General features: G+C 41.1%; 1 protein-coding gene across 1 annotated transcript in view; it reads right to left on the bottom strand.

Annotated features, from left to right (window-relative positions):
- The window catches only part of LOC149155569 (cycloartenol-C-24-methyltransferase-like), a 173,924-nt gene that overhangs the window by 62,085 nt on the left and 91,889 nt on the right, over positions 1-19,950 (bottom strand). The window contains exons 8-11 of the mRNA XM_089440675.1: positions 11,874-11,921; positions 11,585-11,668; positions 11,254-11,370; positions 11,003-11,086 (exon numbers count right to left, since the gene is read on the bottom strand). Of these exons, the coding sequence (XP_089296801.1) occupies positions 11,003-11,086; positions 11,254-11,370; positions 11,585-11,668; positions 11,874-11,921 (333 nt within the window). The remainder of the gene's footprint in view (positions 1-11,002; positions 11,087-11,253; positions 11,371-11,584; positions 11,669-11,873; positions 11,922-19,950) is intronic.

Here is a 19,950-nt window from a genome sequence, read left to right as displayed (position 1 = left end):
AGCAATACTCCTTACTGAGTATTGCTCTGATCATCCGGCATCGTTCACTAATGCTAGGCCTGTTGCCCATCATCTAAATTGTTGCATCTCATACTGCCACCCATGGCTCTGCCACTGCCACTTTTGCATCTGTACGACAGCTCCCTCTACATTCGTGCTTGTTGCCCATGGCCTTGCCACTGCCACTACTGCGTCTACACTACATCCCCTCTCATCATGCTGCATTGTGTTGCCCATAGCACCGCAACTGCTAACTGTTGCACTCCAACTCAATTATTGAGAAGTAACTAATCTCCCAACTCTGACATCTCTATCAGGCTAGAGACACTCCCGATGCTGAAGCTCCCTTTGTCGCTGAGAAGTGCTCCCTCTCTGACCTCTGCGCTGCTGCAACAACTCCCTGCATCTATCATTGTTGCACACCTCTCTGTGCCATCCTACACTGGTGCAACATTTCTGTGTCTCTCGCACTGTTACAACCTGCTAGCCTCGCGTTGTCTTGGGAATCTTGCACTATACCTCTCTCAGTCGCTCCATCCTCATCCGTCTCTACCAACATCCACCAGTCCTGCTACTCCTCTTCGAGGCTCTTGTAGCCAGGTATAATCCAAGAGGTTGGGTACCTCGAGGATCCTGCCCCTCATCTTCTGTAGTCCTCTTGACTACAGCTCGATGTCTCCCCACTTTCGCTCAAGTGGTGTGTGTGTACTCATGGCACAATCATCGTTTGTCTCCACTTCCTTCTCTGCCCTTGCTGGTGCTGCCTTGGTCTTGGAAGCCTCTCCCTTGCTCTTCTTCCTCGGACACTGGGTCGCATAATGACCCAGCTCCCCACAATGGAAGCATTTGACCTTGGAGAGGTCCTTCTTCTTCCGCTTTTCTTGGTTACCCTCAGATGCTAGGGCAGCATCCACCTCCTCCTCCTTCTTGATTCTGATCCCCTTGTTGTTGCTTCTCATCTTGGTCACCCTCCTGATCTCTTCTTGGCGAAGAGCCACCCACATTTCCTCCCAATCTAGAAGGGTCGCCCTGCCCAGTATGCTTTGGACAAACACCTCCCAGTCTTCTGAGACTGCATTCAAGGTTGTTCTCACCATCAACTCTGGATCTGGTGTGGCCCCTATGGAAGTCATTTGATCTCGAATCTCCTTCAATCGACCGAGGAAGGTGTTTATTTGTTCTCCCTTCCGCAGCTGGTATGACCGCAGCTGATTTTCTAGGAGCATCTTCCTCTGCACGGAAGTACGCTGATACAACTTGGTCAGGGCCTTCCATATCTCCCATGCCGTATTCTTCTCAACAATATGTGGTACTATATGATCCTAACCCTATCAAGAATGACACTCTTGGCCCTCGCCATTGCTTCCTCATCCCTGTCATTGTCAGTTGGGTCAACTGGGACCGCTATCGTCTTCAAGGCGAAGTGCTTGACACGATTTCTGTCAAGTACGTATAAGATTTTGGCCTTCCAGACTACGAAGTTTGAGGCTCTGTCCAGTCTGTCTTGGTCTCTTACTCTGTGACTCCCTCTGAGCATCGATTTCCCTCTTGGAAATCCTTCTGCTAATGTCGAGATGCCCCCTACTGTGATCGTCTATGCAACCGCACCACTGATCCGGATTTCTCGGCTAAAACCACTTGGTAGCAACTCCCTCCTCCTTGGCCTTGCCCTGTTAGGTATTGTTCTGACAATAGTACCGCACCAGCTCCACTCTCCAACTTATCCACAGCCTCCTAAACCCCAGCAACCTGAAGATGAGAGCTCCTAGGCTCTGCGCAGTCCCAACACAGCAAACTAGCTCCCTAAGCCAATTGCGTCAGCCCTCTTGGCCTCTGCATGGTTCCGCGTGACCCTGCCTTTGCCTCCCTCAATCTCTGCGCAGCCTCTTCTTGGCCCGAACTTGATGACACAAGCAATGCATCACTCCTTCCTTGTTGTTTTGCTACTACGAATAGCTTCTATCACTCGAGACAGTTGTTTTCTAGTGCTGCTACTCTACTCGGCTAATGTCCTTAGTTCTCCTATGATCTGCAACCACGCTTTGATACCATGTTGAAGTTTCTAAGTCTAACAGTTAGAAGCCCTCCATGTGCTTTCTGATTTATTCCTTCCTACTTGTTCTGATTAATTAACAAGTTATTTACCATGAAAATACTGAAAATAAACACAAGTACATGCTCAACACATTACAGATCATCAACTGAAGTAAACAAAAACAAGCACACAAATGACACTGTTATTTTTGGACTAATGTCCCTGGAGAAACCCAATGCGGGAAAACCAGTGCAGCTATCTGAGGGTTTGATTTATTAAGCAGTTTCAGAATACAATCTGGGTGCCAAATCTGGCTCACCCAACAAAGAAAAATCTCGGCAGTTCCAGCGGTTCTGCCTGTTCCCGGCAGTTCTGGCGTCTGCCCTCTACGTCAGTTTTCCCGGTCGTTCTGACAGTTCCAGTTGTTCTCGGCAGTTCCGACTTCTACCCTCTGCGTCAGCTTTCTCGGCTGTTCCGGCAGTTCCCAGTAGTTCTAGTTGTTCCCGGCAGTTCTGATGTCTGCCCTCTGCATCAGCTTTCTCGGCTGTTGCGTTGGCACTATCTATGCCTCTCTGCTTTTGTATTCACTGCCCCTCAGCTGCAACTCCAGATCACTCTCAACTTTCTCAGCAAACCTAGCCCCAGAAAGTCGAAATCTTGATCTCTTGGTGTGTTCTCCAAGTGACCCTCAAGCCTCCTCTTATACTTTTCTCGTTGACAAATTAACGGCCGAGATTAAGTCCCTAATCAACGGCTAAGATTAGATCTGGCTTGATCCATGACTTTTGGACCATTCTAACACAGTTTTATATTAATTCACATTAATATTTTAATTTCCCTAAGTTTAGACTTAGGGACTCCATTAAAAATATTAATTATTTTAATATCTCCCAAACTGTTTAGAATTTGCCCAAACCCTTTCTGGGTATTGGAGATCTCATGCGCCTTAGCCTCTCCACCACATTTCGTGGCTGGAGCACATCCGATGCTACCCCAAATCAACAATTATGTTGTTGTACTCACTGTGCATCGTACTGCACCATTATTATGCTGCATATACCAGCCTTAGTTGCTTGCTATGGCTTGCAACCTAGCAAAGCAACTAGGCTATAGTTCAAGTTCAAACATACAGCTTCTCCCTCAATATAGAGACAGCTGCTACCATACATAATCCAACAGTCTTTTGACATTGCTGCTAGGTTTCCATTGCAGTGACTTAGGGCAGCATACAAGTAGCATATAGAAGGCAGCATATGCATCCTCCTTGACTGCGACCATAGTGTTAAGGACAACGTTTGGGTGACTGAGTATTTCCTATCATTAGGCCAGCGTATAGATCTCACTGCAGTGGATATTATGACAACGGATGAGGAACCTAGAAGATTGCGGATTAGGTTGCTCTCTTCATGACCTGTGGCCAACGTAATGGGGACAGCATATGGAGGCCTCCTTGTTGCATTGAGGAGCCTTCTCTTTAAGGACAGAGAAAGAGTCTCTATCTACGGTGAAAGACCTGCGGCTAAGGCATGAGGGACTTGCGTCTAGGGCAGGATAGGACTGCGCATTAGGGCAGCGTGTATAGGTCTTAGATCTCCCTGCTTGGACTACGACTAGGCATCCTTTAGACAGCCAGGTTAGGGCAGCGTATGGGAGCCTCTTTATTGCGGTTAGGGTATCCCTTTTGTTGCGTCTAAGGATTCTCTCAAACCCTTCCAAAATAGCGTATAGATTAGGGCATCCAGGGTATGATAAGATTGCGTTTAGGGTCAGCTGTTAGGCCTCCTTCACTGTGTTAGATCTCCCTTTGAACTACGGCCAAACCTTAACAAGACCTGTGGCTAGGCTTCATTATGACAGCGGCAAGGGCATCCTTCTTTTGCTGCATATAGGGTCTCCTTCTAGACCTGCGTTTTTCCCTTAGAGATTCTTCTTCTTTCCACTAAAACCCAAAACAAGTGGAGAAGAAGAAATCTCAAGAGAGTTGTGCGTACAAATGACTTGCAAGGCAATTGTATTTATACTAAAACGTGGAGCATAAGTGGGGGCAGTTTGGTTGCTGGCCAAACTTGACGAATTGTCCCATAACACAAAAAATTCATATCTCCATGAATACTTATCAGAATCGAATGATCTTTAGATCAATCCTACACCTCTCGATAAGAGGAATCCAAGAAAAATATTAGCTGCCATAAATAAGATGGCCCACATGGAGTTTGGCCCTATTTTCCAATTTTAACACTTTCAAAGGGAGTCAGGTGTCAGGATTGCTTAGAGAGGAGGGTAATTTCCCTTAGTAAATTTTGTCAGTATTTCTCTTAGATAGAAAACGCTAGCTTCTTATCATTTTACTATACTCGGAATTCCATTGTTGCATAATAATAAAACCCTCAGCTGTTGGGTTTCCCACATTGGGTTTTTCTAGGAATAATTGTCCAAATAATTGTCATATTTTATGTGTGCATGCTAGCATTTATCAGTTTCCAACATTTTTATTTCCACAATGTTTATTTTATTTGCTGAAGAAATTGCAATGTGATTAATTCGGTATTAATCCGAAAATTAAAAAATTGTTAATACAATTAGGAGAATTAATTCCAATTGTTGCATTTCAAGTGAATTTTCACAGGTTTGATTTAGAATCTCAGTGGCAAACTTGGCCTTGGTCTTGGATATCTCATTTTGATCTTATTCTACAAGAGAAGGATTGTTGGGTTTTCCCCATTGTGGGGTTTTTACCAGGCTTGGAGCCTAATTTTCGTGTCTCTTGTCTCTTTGTTTTTCTTGAAAGACTGAACATTTGTATAATTGCTTGATGAAGAACACATAAGAAATAATAAAAGATATTTAACATTCACAAGTGATTATCAAGAAAGAGAAATCAAGCTTAAACTCTATGTACTTGCTTTCTAAACACTGTGCAGAATTTTTTTCAACGAATATATCCAGGGATAAACCACTCAATTGCTTCCCCTAATTCGAAGGTTGGTACCTTGAGTAAATCCTTGATTCTTTAGGGCACGGCAGGCTAACAACTCATGAATATATCATATATAGCTCATCAACAACCAACTCACTAATGTTGAAAATTTGGCTAGCTATGGTCGATCTTTTCATTGGAAAATAATGGAGACAAATCACATTTTTTACTTTAACCACGTCGGCCTCATAAAGGACAAGTCAACTCAAATATGTGAAAAGGCACCTCCACAAACACACACATATATATGACTTAGTTGGAGCTCATTTTGGCATCATCTCATCACATACATTCATCTGAAAATTGCAGAGGCTAATACACATGTGCGAAGGAGTCAATGAAGGATGATTGGCCAGCATTGACCAGCATCTTTCTATCTGTTTTGACTTGGTTTGACCTGCGTTGACTTTTTGTATCTGTCTGACTAAGAGTTTGATTGTGCTTAGAGGCCAAAGATTGCAAGAGGTTCATTGACTTGATTGGACTGAGATTTTACCTTTGTTCTGGACCATTGACCGCATGTCAACTCTCTCTCCTTTGTCCGAGAATGGTAGGGATTGTTTGACTGAGGCTTGACCGAATTTTGACCTCTTGTTCATGTGAAAATTTCATCTATCACAGCAACAGGAAATTATTTTTCTAGTTGTTAATTTATTTAAAAATTTATTTGTTGTCTCAACGACAAATGTCAAATAATTCACAGTGTGATTTTCACAAATAAACTGTGGAAGAAAATAGCGCTAGAATCTAAGAAAATCTAGCACACACACATAAAAATACGACACAATTATTGTTGGACAAATGTCCTTGGAAAAAACCAACTTGAGAAAATTGGTGCAACAACTGAGGGTTTTATATTATTATGCAATGGTAAAATTATCTGAGTATAATCCGAATGCCAAAACTGGCAATCTTGCAGAGAAAAGTACTAGCAAAAATATTCTAAGGCAAATTACCCTCACTCTGGGCAATTCCATCACTGGACTGCCTTTGAAAAGCAAGTCGTCTAATTGGGTCTGTGCAAGCTCTGTGTCAACCTGAGACTTCCTACCACACATGCTACCCGGATCATCTACTAATCAAGTCATCCTGCTTGTTACTGACTAGGAAAACACTTCTCCGGCACTCTGGAACCTCTGCTCAGCCTTTGGGACTGAAACATCTTCCTTCCTCAGCAAATAGAATTGTCCACTGAAGCTTTTGCATTGGGACTGTGCAACATCCTAGAGAAATCTCGGCCACATTACAAATGCACTTGTTGGATCTGGAAAATCTTCCTCCAGCTTCACTGTCTTTTCCCCTCAATGTCTTTGCTTCCTTCTCTAGCTTTCCGACAACTGTTGCTACTCTCTGGAAATCGAACTGCCAAGGAAACCAAACTTCACAAGTGTCTCAAGTGTATTCTCCAAGTGTCCATCGACTTTTTCTTATAATCTTCTGTTGGAGCACCAACGGCCGAGATTAAAACTTAATCAAGGGCCAAGATCATATCAGAGTTGATCCATTTGAGTTTCTAAAGAATTCTCACACTGACTTATTTAATTTTGATTAATTAACCAGTTTTCCTAAGTTTAGACTTAGGAAACATTAAAAAATAAGTTAATAATCTAATTAAATCATTTATAGGTGGAATATCTAGAAATGATTTCTAGGTTATAGACATCTCATGTATTCTAGCCTCCCCACCAAGTTTCGTGACTAGAACACATCCGATGCTACAAAAACTAACACTCCCTCTTAGCGAGGACTCTGTTCTAGTGTTGCACACCCTACCACAACACCTTGTCTTTGTATCATCCTTTGTCACGCTACTGATGTTTGACAAGAAACACTGTTGGAAATGACGGCGCTGCTCCCTCAGTCACAGTGTTGCTCCCTGAGTCACAGTGTTGCTTCCTCAGCCATTGTGTTGTTACCTTTGTCACTGCATTGTTCCCTTAGTCATTGTGCTATTCCCTCATCCAATGTCCATCAACCACTACACAATTTTGATGTTGCATTTGTGCTATTGCTGACACTGCTATACTGTTTCCAACTCTGCATCTACACTGCAACTCCCTCTCATCTGTTGTTGCTACAACTACAACCAATGCAACTGAGAAGCATACTAAATATTGAATCAATTGTGTTCAGTATGATGCATATGTCTCACAAGTCTTGACTACTACTAGCCTCTGCACTGTCACTGAATAATTTGCGTTGTTGCTTACTCTGCACTGTGCCACTCTACACGGCTACCAACAATGCATTGTGCTCCTCAACACCTCACTGCTACTAGTCTACAACTGTCATTCTGGAATTTGACTGCATCTCTGACACTGATCCATCCTGCTACTAAATACCATGGGCCATTGTAGCCAGGTGATGATCCATGAGGTGGACTCCTTAGTGGACCCTGCCTAATCTCTGCAATCTCAAGCAGCCCCACCTCTCTCTTGGAGGTATGGCTACAAACATGGCAAAATCTAATCTACTCATACTATTGTTTCTATTGCTCAGCTGATGCTTATGCACTATTGTTGCAACTACTACAATAATGAGTCTGATCTCCCCAGACCCTAAGTACTAGCTTCCATAAGGTCGCCCCATCTGAAACTAGACTTCCTCTGAATCTTGATCTCCCTATAGAAAATCTCTTTGTTGCCTCCTAGCAACTCGCATTGTCCTCCTGTACTGGAATATGGACTGCGTAGCTCTGCATTGGGAATCTCTACTGGTTGGAACTACACCTGCATCCTACAACTGGGCAATTCTCACTACTTATGTCACTACATCTAGCTCTACAACTGTCTCGTGTGTACTGACTACAACTAGATTTGTAGTTGTCATCTGAATGACTAGCTACGTCTGTTGACACTAAACCTGCTACTCAGGTATTGCGGGACCCTGTAGCAAAGGTGATGGTCCCACTACAACAAACTAGAACTGATCTGACTGATCTCCTGGTTGCAACTACGTTGGATTGGACCCTACCCATCTGGCACACTCGATTCTTGTACTCCTCCACCTAGATTTGGTGCCCCACTATCTCCTTTTGAGACTAGTCCTTGATTGGGACCCTTCTTCACTTTGCAACTCACACTAGATAGCTCACACTTCAGCTGGCACCTGTCCCTAGTAACTGGAAGTTGATCTGCTACCCAGATCTGCATTTTGGCTAATTCATACAGCCTCTTCTGGGAATCTCATATGGTCATCTCTACAAAGTTGCAAAATCTGCGAAACTAAAAAGCTGGAAAAATAAACAAGAATTCCTCGTTCCTACTCAGCTGCTAAAACTGCTACTTGCACTCTTTCCTGGAATGCGTAGATCAGCTTGCTACTACTGCAACCAGCGATTGGAAATTATGGATTTCCTTAAAGATTGAAACTAAAAGCCCTCTGAGGAAAACTCCCTCTGTGTGTGCACTTTCTCTTCCACCTAGCACGGATTCTACTCTAGCAAACTGCCACAAAACCCTTTGTGCCCAGACAAGAAATCTGCTCATTTGCTCCGTAACTAATCTCCCCACAAGACATCCTTTGGTGTTTTTCTCCTCCGTAACTAATCTCCCCACAACCAATTTGAGCCACCTCTACACCCTGGAAGGAACACGTACTAAATGAAGTAACCTGCAATTATGCCCAATGGAAACTCTAGGGTGAGCTCCCCAAATTACCACACTAGGGAGACACTCGAAGTTCTCCGAAATGAGGGTGGAATTCTCGCTTGGAAATTCCTTGTGTTGAACAACACAGATGTCTTGGCTAAGCAGCTCAAGAGAACTAATTTTAAATTGTCAAATGATCAAAGATACCAATTGTAGGCCTCCAAGCTCTCTTTATAATTGTTGGTCCTCTCTCCCTTGGCGGTCCCCACCTTCCACTAATTCACACCCCTTCCTTTCTCTATCTCTATTCTCACTAGTGTGAATTGCCACTTAGGGTTGAATTTTCTCCCCTTGTGGCCCACACTCTCCACTAAAGCTGTAATTTTTCTTTTTCCTCCTAAGCCCTAATGTCGGAAATTTCTCCCATCCTCCAAAATTGTCTCTAATGCATGAAATCAAAATTGGGGATATTACACAAACAAGTTGGTCTAAGGTTTATTAGAATAACAGGTGGGGAGACATTAGTAGACAATTCAAATGTTGGCAAAGAAGTGTTATAGGCAAGATGATGGATTAATGAATTGACCCACAAATAGGAGAATGAGCACACAGTTACCGCAAGAAGACAGACAGATTTGCAGAGGCGTTTCTGCCAAGGCAGGGAATTGATAGAGGTATCAAGAAGACTGGCAGAGATAAATTAACAGGGGCAGAAAAATGCTTAAATTTGGGATTTGTGCCATGATACTTTGTCAGGCCAGGAACATAACTCCCAATTGTATGATATCTACTAATATGAACATCATTATATACAAGAAGACTGGTCACCTTTGGGATTCCAATTCCAAGGTCTTTTCCCATTCTAACTATTTAAATTTCTCTATTTACATATTTACATATTTTCACCCAATCCCTTAGGATTAGGTGTCTAACACTACAGAACACAAAATCATTAAAATAGGAATGGAACCCCTTTCCTCCCTTGCAACTCCATTTTTAATATCTCTTAGTAGTTGTTAGGGATTTTTATCAATTAGGACAAGGATTTTGGATATTGGACCCCCTAGAGTCCTTTTGAAAGTATACATATGAGTAGCTCCATGTGTTTGATTAATGAGATCTAATGTGCCATCCACATGGCATCATAGCGGTTATTGTAGTGGTCAAATAGACACATCAAATTCTAAAGACCATAACTCTCTCATACAAACTTCAATTTCTATCCATGATAACTGATTTCAAAACTTTTAGTGTGTAATATCCCCCTAGTGCCACAAGGTACTCTTTTTTCCCCTCAATTGTTGTGGGTCATCATAGCTCACCTAGATCATAGTGAAAGGGTTATCCCTTTCCCATAGCAAGGAGGTTATCCTTTAATTTCTTCTATTTATTCCCCTCAAACAGCTCTTTGAAGTAAGGTCATGGAAGAGAAGGTTATCAATGCACTATGGACAGATCCTTACTTCAATCAAGGTGTCAGAATGCAGTATAGATCAATTGTAGTTGTAAATTATCCTTTTTACCTGAAAACTTCTCAAACCCTTGTAACCTTTCCATTGTGTAGCAAAGGTTATCCGTCCAATGTAGGGGATGGGAAGGTTCTGCCCTGCGTGGCCTTTTTTTGTCCCCAAAAGGTCCATTTTTAGGCCTTAAATGGGAAGTTTTAATTTTTATTTTGGCCCTCCTCAATGGGTTTTAGGATCAGTCTTGACAATCACCCCTACAAAACCACAGCTTGGATTATTCGCCCCATAAATTACCAAGAACCGTAACTTATATGGTGATCCATTTTTATCTTTTCAGTTTCAGTGTCTTAATTACACAATAAGTATCAAATTGATGAACCATTTGAGAAAGTCTACAAAATGAAAAAACAATATAGAGAAATAAGAATTGGATAGGAGGTCATAATGATTTATATTAAAGAGCATTTGTCTCTACAAAAATAATTAAATATTCAGTGATATAGAAAGATTCATACAAAATTATTAATACCAGCTAAGAAGCATTTCCATATTTTGTTGTTCATTCTGTAAGAACCTTCCAGAAACAATGCATTCTTCAATATGAAACATCTTACAAGAAATGTTTAAATATCATGTCTATAAAGAGTACCTTTTTATTATACAAGCAATATACCAGAGCATACTTCCCTTTTTTCGAAATTATTACAGTTAAAAAGTGTCCTGTTGTTTTAATTAACTTTCCACATTTTGAGTTCCTGATTGAATAACTGAAATTGCAGTGCGTACTAGAACTGAATTATTAAACAAAAGGAAAATTGAAAATGAAACTAAAAGGTTTTTAAATAAAGATTTGCCCTCTACAGAAATGCACTGGACCTAAAGAAATCCAATTATGCTAACTGTCCATAGGAAAAACAAATAAGACGAGCCCTACCTCAAATCCAGCAGATTTAAGAGCTTCAATACACTGGTTTGTAGTTCGAATGTCAGGAAGCCCATCTCCAAGTTCAATTTCTGCCTGTCGTTTATATACGATGCCCAATGGAAAATAAAATACATGACATCTGCAGGAAAGCCAACATGGAAATACTATTTTCTGCCAGTCCTATATGCTACAGCCTACAACACTTTTCTTTATGCCTACTTTACCAATCTCGAATAACCTTTATTTGGGACTATTCAAACCTTAATCTTCTGGTGTTCTTCATTCTTTGGGTCAAAAGAGTCAGTCATGCACCATTCATATGCCGCAAACAGTTGGCCAGGTTTCAGTACTCTTTTTATCTCTTTGTAGCAGCCAACCTATCTCAAAACAGTTATAAACAGTTTGCTAGTAAGAATCAGAAACACCAATCGAAACATGGAATATTTCTTCTTCTTAGACTTTTCCATAATAACTGATTCTGAAAGTGCCATATCTGATTTTCAGGATGTTACAACCAGAATCTGATGGGAGGACATCACAAAAGAACAATGGCAACAGCGTTATGCAAGGTAACAACTTTCATATACATACTGCATCTGGTGCATGACAGGTAGCCTCAATTGCATAAACTGCATCAAAAGTATCGTTGGAGAAAGGCATCTTCATGAAGTCTCCCTATAGAAATTATTTCATGCAATATTCTTAGCAATTACAACAGTAGCAAATTACATGGAAAATAAACATAAAACCTCGAAAACATGACCACTGATGACGCATCTATTAAACACTTTAAAATTGCTCTAAACAACCATGAAATGGCAACTAGAAAACATAAGAAGCATAGCAATGTGTATATTTGACAAAGGGAATATTTATTTACCTTGACAAAATCACAGCTTTTGTCTAGCCCACATTGCCTGTTAAGCTCCTGGAAATTCTTAAAAAGTGTAAGCATTCACACATCCAATTAAGTAGTATAAAAACGAGTTGTCTTTAGTGAGACTTTTTGGAAGCTTTTCAGGTGGGTTTTTCCGGTTTGATTTCTCTAAAATCTGGCAGGAATTTACTGAAATCACAAGCTCAATGGGTAACCCTGCACAATCGAAGTGCTAAATCCATACATACAGTCAAAAAACCAGTTTAAGTAACACAAATCAAGATTTCACCTCAAATTTTTCTGCCCGATTCCTGCACCGGAAAGTCCAAAAAGTCACACTAAAGACAACTCCGTATAAAAATTCCTTAAACGACATTAGTCCTACCAATAAATAATAACCTACTGAAAAACAAAATCTACTAACATGTTGGAACATTGGACAGTCAAAACAAATCCTGTTAATGACTTCAAACAACAGAAATTTGTGATGAGTTTAACAAAACCATGAAACATCATATCAGTATCCAAATATAGATAATAGTGTGCCATGCTGAGGCTGCAAGAATCGAAATCCTTCATAGGTTAGTGGTTTTAGCTCCAAGGTAAAATTCTCAAAGATTCAAAATATAACAATGAAAATAAATATGTATTCAAAATGTAACAATATTGAAAATAAATATGTATGTTCTAACAGAAAGACATAGCGGGGACTTTTCAGGACAGAACTTCTGCAAACATTTTATCTACATTAACAATAACAATACAACTAGCAAAAGCAAAGACAGATCAATGGCAGCATATCATAAAACCTGTGACATGGAACAATGGGACTACACCAACTTATCCAAAAAATTACAAAAATAAAACATTGAACATCGCCTGGGTCCCCAATAAGATTTCCTTGCCTCAGTAATATAGCAGCAACTGTTTACAATTCACAATTCTCCTATAAGTCTTATATCTCTAATTACCTACAACATCCCCACATAGATTAGCAGTGGCCCTTGCACCAAAGAAAGATTAGTTGAAGTGGATCTGTATTGACTACAGCCGCTAGAGTATGGAACAAGAACAAGAGTATGACAAAGAATCTGTTCCCCATTCTTAGACTTGATGACTCAGTTGACCAGCTCGATGGAGCTAATTCTTCTCTGTTTGCCGTAAGGTTAAAATATCACCAGCTTCGAGTAAAGAAAGAAGATACATGGAAGGCATCCTTCAATATTACATGAGCGCTACGAATAAATGTTAATGCCATTGGAAGTCACCAACACACCAGCCTCATTCCAAAGGCAGATAAAGTACTCAAAACTTGAGTGATATCTCGGATATATTTATTTCTAGCAAGACATGGACAGAGGCATCTACATGTCTAAGTTGTAAACTTGGAGATAAACATTCAGGTCAAAATCCAGTTGCCAACACCAACTAATCTGATGGTCACACAGTTACCTCAAGACGACCATCTACCTTAAAGTCCATCTCACATTACTCATATCACATTAGCAAATGGAAAAGAAAAGTTCAACTCTGCACTACGTTGCAATTGATCTCATGTTGTTGTTGTTCTTGCAACTGAGAAATATATTTTGAATCAACTGTGTCTTTGTATTGGCCTTGCATCTATCTCCTAAGTCTCTGACTGCTACTAGCCTCTGCATTGTCCACTAAGTAATTGTCTGCGTTGCAACTGCTCTGCGCCCCTCAACATCTGACTGCAACTAGTACTGCAACTATCCCTCAAGATTTCACTATGCCATCCTGAACATTGACCTATTTGCTACTGAATACCATGGGCCCCTGTACCAAGGGTAATGATCCAAGAAGAAACACATGTCTGATGCAGTCTTCCTTGGACCTTGCCCAAATCTCTGCAACTCTGGGAAGTAGAGCTCAATGTCTCCCCACCTCTCTCTTGGAGGTATAGTTGCATACAATGCAAATTCATCCTCCAACCTGGAAGACAAATTATCTATCTTCGTCAAAGTTGTTGCCTACTCCTGCTTCTCCTTCTTGTTCAACTTTCTCTTCGGACACTGGGTATTGTAGTGACCAAACTCACAACATCTAAAGCATTTGATCTTCAACAGATCCTCCTTCTTTTCTCCTCCCTGTGAGCTTTGTCCCTGACTGGGACCTCTCTTCGCCTTCCCCTTTGATGCAAGGGCAACATTCTCCTCTTCCTTCACATCCTTCGGTCCTTTGTTACTATTGTCGTTGATGTTTCTCTCAACTAGAGAAAGCCTCATCTCCTCTTGTGTGAAATATGCCCACAATCAATCCCAACCAGATGGGTTGTCTCATCCAGTGATGCCTTGAACGAAAGTGACCCATTCCAGGGTGAAACCATTGAGAGTTGTACGCACCAACTAACTCTCTTGAGGTGCTTCTCCAACTGCAGCAAGTTTGTCCCAGACACTCTGAATCCTAGTGAGATAAGGAGTAACTCCTTCACCCTTATGCATCTTGGTGAGCCTCAATTTCTCCTTCAAGAACATCTTCCTATTCTCGGAAGGATTCTAGAAAAGTGTAGCAATTGCATCCCACATTTCTTTGGCTGTATTCTTGGCCGCTGTGAGACTATATGATCTCGAACACCATCAAGGATCAACCGCTTTGCCTTGGCCATCTCCTTATGTAATTCGCTAACTATTGCGGGTTTGTAAGTACGGCTACAACACTCTCTACATACGTCTTCAGACCATGCTCATCTAGCCAGAAAGACATTTCGGCTTTCCAAATACAATAATTTGAGGCTCCATCTAGCCTATCCTGATCTCGAAGTCTTGTTGAGGCCATTTTCTAAACTCACAACTGGAAATAAACAAGAATCTCCTCATTTTCCAGCTTGTCTGCTTGCTCTACTACTCGCACACCTTCTTGGAATGCGCAGTTCTGCTAGTTATCACTACCACCTGCAACTGGAAATCACGGATTTCTTCCTGGCACTGGATCTAGAAACCCTCTGAGAAAAATCCCTCAATGTGTGTTATTTCTCTTCCACTTGGCTTTGATCATCTATTGCAAAACGTGTTGCAAACAAACTACATCCTTATATGCTCAACGAATTCTCTGATCTGCTCACCAGAACTACTTCTCAGCAACACCAATGCAAGCTGGAATTGCTATTGGCTTGTTCAAACTTTCCTTTCTCCTACAACTGGAAATCGAACCCACTGCCCAGGGATGCGAATTGCCAGGTTGGCCCTCTGCGTAGACTTAGAAATTGTGTTGCAAAACTCTCTTTGAACCTTCACCAATTTCCTCCTCGCTTCTAAGCTTTTGATCTGTCTTCAACACTGCTCTGATAACATGTAAAATTTTCAAGTCTATTGCAGCAACTAGAAATTATTCTTCTAACTGATTAATATTAAGTGCAATTTAATTGCTATGGAAAACAACAAATAAAATCACAACTACAATTTTCATCATAAAAACATTGCAGAAAATAAAATATTGGAACCGAGAAATATAAAGCACACACACAATAAATTTGACAATTATTTTTGGACAAACGTCCTCAAAAAAACTCAAAGTGGGAAAACCGGTGCACCAGATGAGGGTTCTATTATTATTATGCAACATTGAAATTTCTGTGTACAAATCTGCATGACAAACTGGCTATCCTTACCAAATAATCTAGCCAAAATTATTAAGGGAATTTTTACCCTTCTCCACAAGCAGTCTCAGTACAACCTACTTCAGAAAACTGGCCCTCCAAGAACCCTAACGCAAGTACTAGTGCAAGCCCCTCCACAGTGCTTGCACAGACCCTCACACACACAACCTAAGTCTACCTCTGATCAAGTCGTTCCTCCTACTGTTGCTACTGGAAGCGATCCTCCAGCCCTCTGAAAAATTATCCCAAACTCTGGCTACTGAATCAACCCCCTGCTCAACAAAATTGAACTACCACACTGAAGTTGTATGTGTAGTCTCTATGCAACCTCTAGTGGAATAGCCCGGCCTCATTGTTGTTGCCTCTTCGGAACCGGAAACTCCTCTGCAATTACTATCTTTGCTCCCTCTCTGTCTCTGCATCACTTCTGGCTCGAAATCTTTTTCCCTGCACAACTGCTACTGCTGGATAGCTTGATCTGCCAAGGAACTCGACCCCCCAAATGTGTCTTCTCCATCCCCATCGAGTTTCTCTTATAATCTCTCGTTGGTGAACCAACAGCCATGATTAGATCCCCATCAACAAGTAAGATCACCTCTAACTCGATCCATGTGAGTTTCTAGATAATTCTCACATTTCCCAATTAATTGTTGTTAATTAATCACTTGTCCTAAGTTAGACTTAGGAAATACTTAATTATTGTTCGATTAACTTAATTGAGCCATCTCTAGGTGTTTTCCCCTGAAACGTTTTCTAGGTTCTGGAGATTTTGTGTTCCTGTCCAATGCTACAAAAACTAATATGTGCCATGTTTGAATGAATACTTGAAGAAAGTTTGAGATTACATCAAGGTTCATTGCCTTGTTTTTCAAAGATTTTGAATAAGTGACATCTTCAGTTTGATAGTGCCAAATATGTTTCTCCGACTATAAAAGATGACAACAAACATGTAGAGATGTTTTATTGAAGTTATTCATAGGACTGCACTCATAAAACAATTCTTCCATAAATAAAATGGGAGGTGATAAAGTAACAAATACGGCTTTGCATTTTACAGTCAATGTGAACAACTCTAAATTCTTGTACACCCCAAACATTTTGTTAATGATGCACTATAATTTGAAATCGACTCAGTAGCTCAATTATAGATCAAAGGTTTTCATGATGGAGACGATTAGATAGAAAATATTTTTGACAATGAAGATGACAAAAGCATATCTCAGTGGCGCCACTAATGCCAAATTTGATATAGAACAATCACAAAACTCTCAAACTGCATTCTCGATGACCTTAGTAGTGACAGTAGAATCTCACATAGAATGGAAGAGTCAAAAACACAATTTCATGGTGCATTTGGAATATCTGGTGAACTTCTCTTGTATTTTGCAAAAAAGGACAACAGTACCCTTGCATAGTTTAGATATTAAATGCAAGGTGAGGTGAATTAAAACCATCCCATCTGCGTAGAAGATGGAAAGAGGTATCATATAGCAGTAACTTTTTTAGAAATCAAACGTGTGGGTTTGAACTAACTTTTCCACTATGGATGCATCATTTGAAATATATCATAACTAGTTCAAGCAAATATAATAGGTATTGTAACCACTCAAGCTAGGAGGGGTCCTTGGAGAGGATCCTAAAAGGTCACCTGCTAGGTCAAGGGAAACAATGGAGTGATAATCCACTGTTGCCTCAGCTAAGGTTCCCTGCTCTTTTCGAACTTTCACCGATGGGAGGAGACCTAGTATAAAGGGAATCACTAGATGAATAAGCCAATGAGAGGATGAGGAGTGATTCCTGAGGCCTATTCACAAGAGAGACTCAATTGTATGGTTTGCTTGCTTGAGAAGCAAGGTATAAGGCTCCTTGGGAAGGGAAAAGGGGTTTCAACGGCTAGGGTTTAAGGATTAGACTTGTAAGGAAGATACCCAGTCTTAGAAATCCTTGTGAAATCTTGGTTTCCAAGTGGTCTTTGTGAAATTAACTTCAATAGGTTGTGAGACCACACGGGACCAAGTGGACCCAAAATTAGGTCAATGGGATGGAATTGATAAACCAGGGGTGTGCTTGACCTAATTTAAGGGGAGAAAGGGATCAAAGGAGAAATTTTCGGTAATTTTGATGCAATGATCCCAAGGGGTCACTAGCCAAGGGAAACTAAGGGCAAGAATCAATCTCGAAGCTAGGGTTTGAAATATCTTAAGATCCCACCATCAAAATTGCTTCAAATTTGGAGGGCTTCAAGAAGACATAACAACGCAGTAGTGGGCAAGGGATCGAACTTTTTAGATGGGTGGATCGTGAGAAAATTGACAACCTAGGTCAGGAAAAATGTGCTTTTAAGTAATCACCTATGGAGGATTAGTACCTTGTCCTTTGGGAGAGATGGAGTTAACGAGATTTTAACATTTGCAATGGATTCATTTAGTCAAGGAGGCCTTAGAAACAACTTCGCATGGCATTAGGGGATGAGAATATCTACTTCAAGGTCTTTATACTTCGATTTGTGATATTTGATGACTTATCAAGATAATATTTTGACACAAAATATCTCTAGGAATATTGACTCATTCATACATGGCCCCTGACATGATGCAACGCAATAAAAGATCAAATTTCCACAATTTCTCATTAGAAACGCAGTAAATTTCAGCCTAGTATGGCAAAAATCCCAGCAACATGCATGTGACAAAAGAAAATAACAAGTATAGCATTTAAAGAGTACTTACATGTAAGAAAGAGTATATCCAATCATCAACATATGCCAATAATGAAGCTCCAAGACAAAATGAATGAGATCCAAACATCAAAATTCATCCATTCATCCAAACTCGTCCTCCAAGAAGGATAGGGAAAATCTCACAAGAGAAGATAACCCAATCCAAGTGATGATGACCAAAATGAATCATCCCACTTCTATTTAAACACTCTAATGAATTCGATTTAGCTAAATTGGCCAAATTGAGCCCCTAAAATAAAATAATGTGCATAATAACAATATTATTGGTGGCAAGCCCACCAAATAGCTCAATAATACATGAATAAGCCTCTCAAGAGGGCCAAATGATCAATAAAGTGAGTCGTTAGGCCTTTGAGGAGGCCTAATGAAGTCCAAGGGGTGCGATGATGTAGAAATGGACTCCCAACATAGTGGACAAGGGGTTGGCCCCTTGTTTTCTAGGCAAGAACCTATGGTGCTCCCAAGTTGGTGTGGGGGCACAAGGACATCCTCATGGCTCTCCAAGTGCATAAAAAATGCCTATAGACCATCTGTAAGGCTAGGATGGTGATGTAAGCCCTCCCTCTGTAGCGGGAGACATCCTCTAGACCCTGGAACATCTGCTAACTGTATGGTGCAAGTGTGGAGTCAACTGGTCATGGTGACCAGGTGCATCATCCTCATCCAAAAAGGTGGAACACGAGCAATCAATGATCGGTGTTGGGGATCCATGAAGTAATATCTGCTATCGTGGAGGCCTATGTCTCTCAACGTTGACCCTACAAGTCTGTGCCCCTCTAGAGGGCTACGACCTCGTATAGGGAGACCAAGCCCCAAACGAAGACCCACTTGCAGTCCTACATAAGATCCAATGTGTTCCCTTGCCCTCCAATACAATAAGTAATTAGAATACTCAAGTAATAAAGCTTACAATTCATGGGATCAATGGAGCACTTCATAGTGGCATGCCCTTCCATAGTGGGCATTGGCATGTACAAGTGTTTCCAAGCTCAATAGGGGGTTAACCAAGGACCCTATTAGGTGATTACAACCTTTAAAGGAGGTGACATGTGGTATGTGGAAAATGATATAATAATGGAATGGAGTGGGGATCAAGGGAATCATCCAGACCACATGTCAAGGTTCGTGGGTAGTTATAATAAAGGAAGCCCGCACCTGGGTATGTGAGTGTCGTAGGGAGCAAATCATGGTACATGAGTTACCTTGACCTTTGTTTTTCCACCCTTCTTCACGAGCCTTTTGCCTTTTATTGATTTTTCTTCATAACTACTCAGGGCTCCAGGGAATGAGAGCATGATGTGTAATATGTAGCAATGGATAACCCCTTAAGGTGGGGCGGTTCATCACCCATCAGGGGTTCAAACAATCATGAGTTCCTTAATGATAGAGGGGTCTCATCTAAGACCCATAGGAACCTGCGTGATGGCCATGGATAAGGGGTGGAGCTCATGTTTGGTTTTTGCTCAAGCGCTAAATTTGTATGTCCCAACCATTTTTTGCTTTTTGTGGTACACAGACATTCCTTGTTGAGAGTGGACAAATTATGCTTTTTCTTTTCTTTTTAGCTGCATCAACCTCTGAGGCATCGTTCCAAGCCCGACCCAAGGTGTGGACAGTGGGACGGGGAGGCTAACCCTATGTGGACCCGATGGACACATGTGGACCCGGATGGGAAAATAGATGAATGGGGCCAAAATGAGTGGAATAGGAGTGATGTAGGT

This window comes from Pinus tabuliformis, chromosome 9, assembly GCF_031772625.1.
Source record: "Pinus tabuliformis cultivar Carrire ecotype Pingquan chromosome 9, CPIR1, whole genome shotgun sequence".
NCBI classification, from domain to species: domain Eukaryota; kingdom Viridiplantae; phylum Streptophyta; class Pinopsida; order Pinales; family Pinaceae; genus Pinus; species Pinus tabuliformis.
This window is presented reverse-complemented; position numbering and strand designations above follow the sequence as displayed.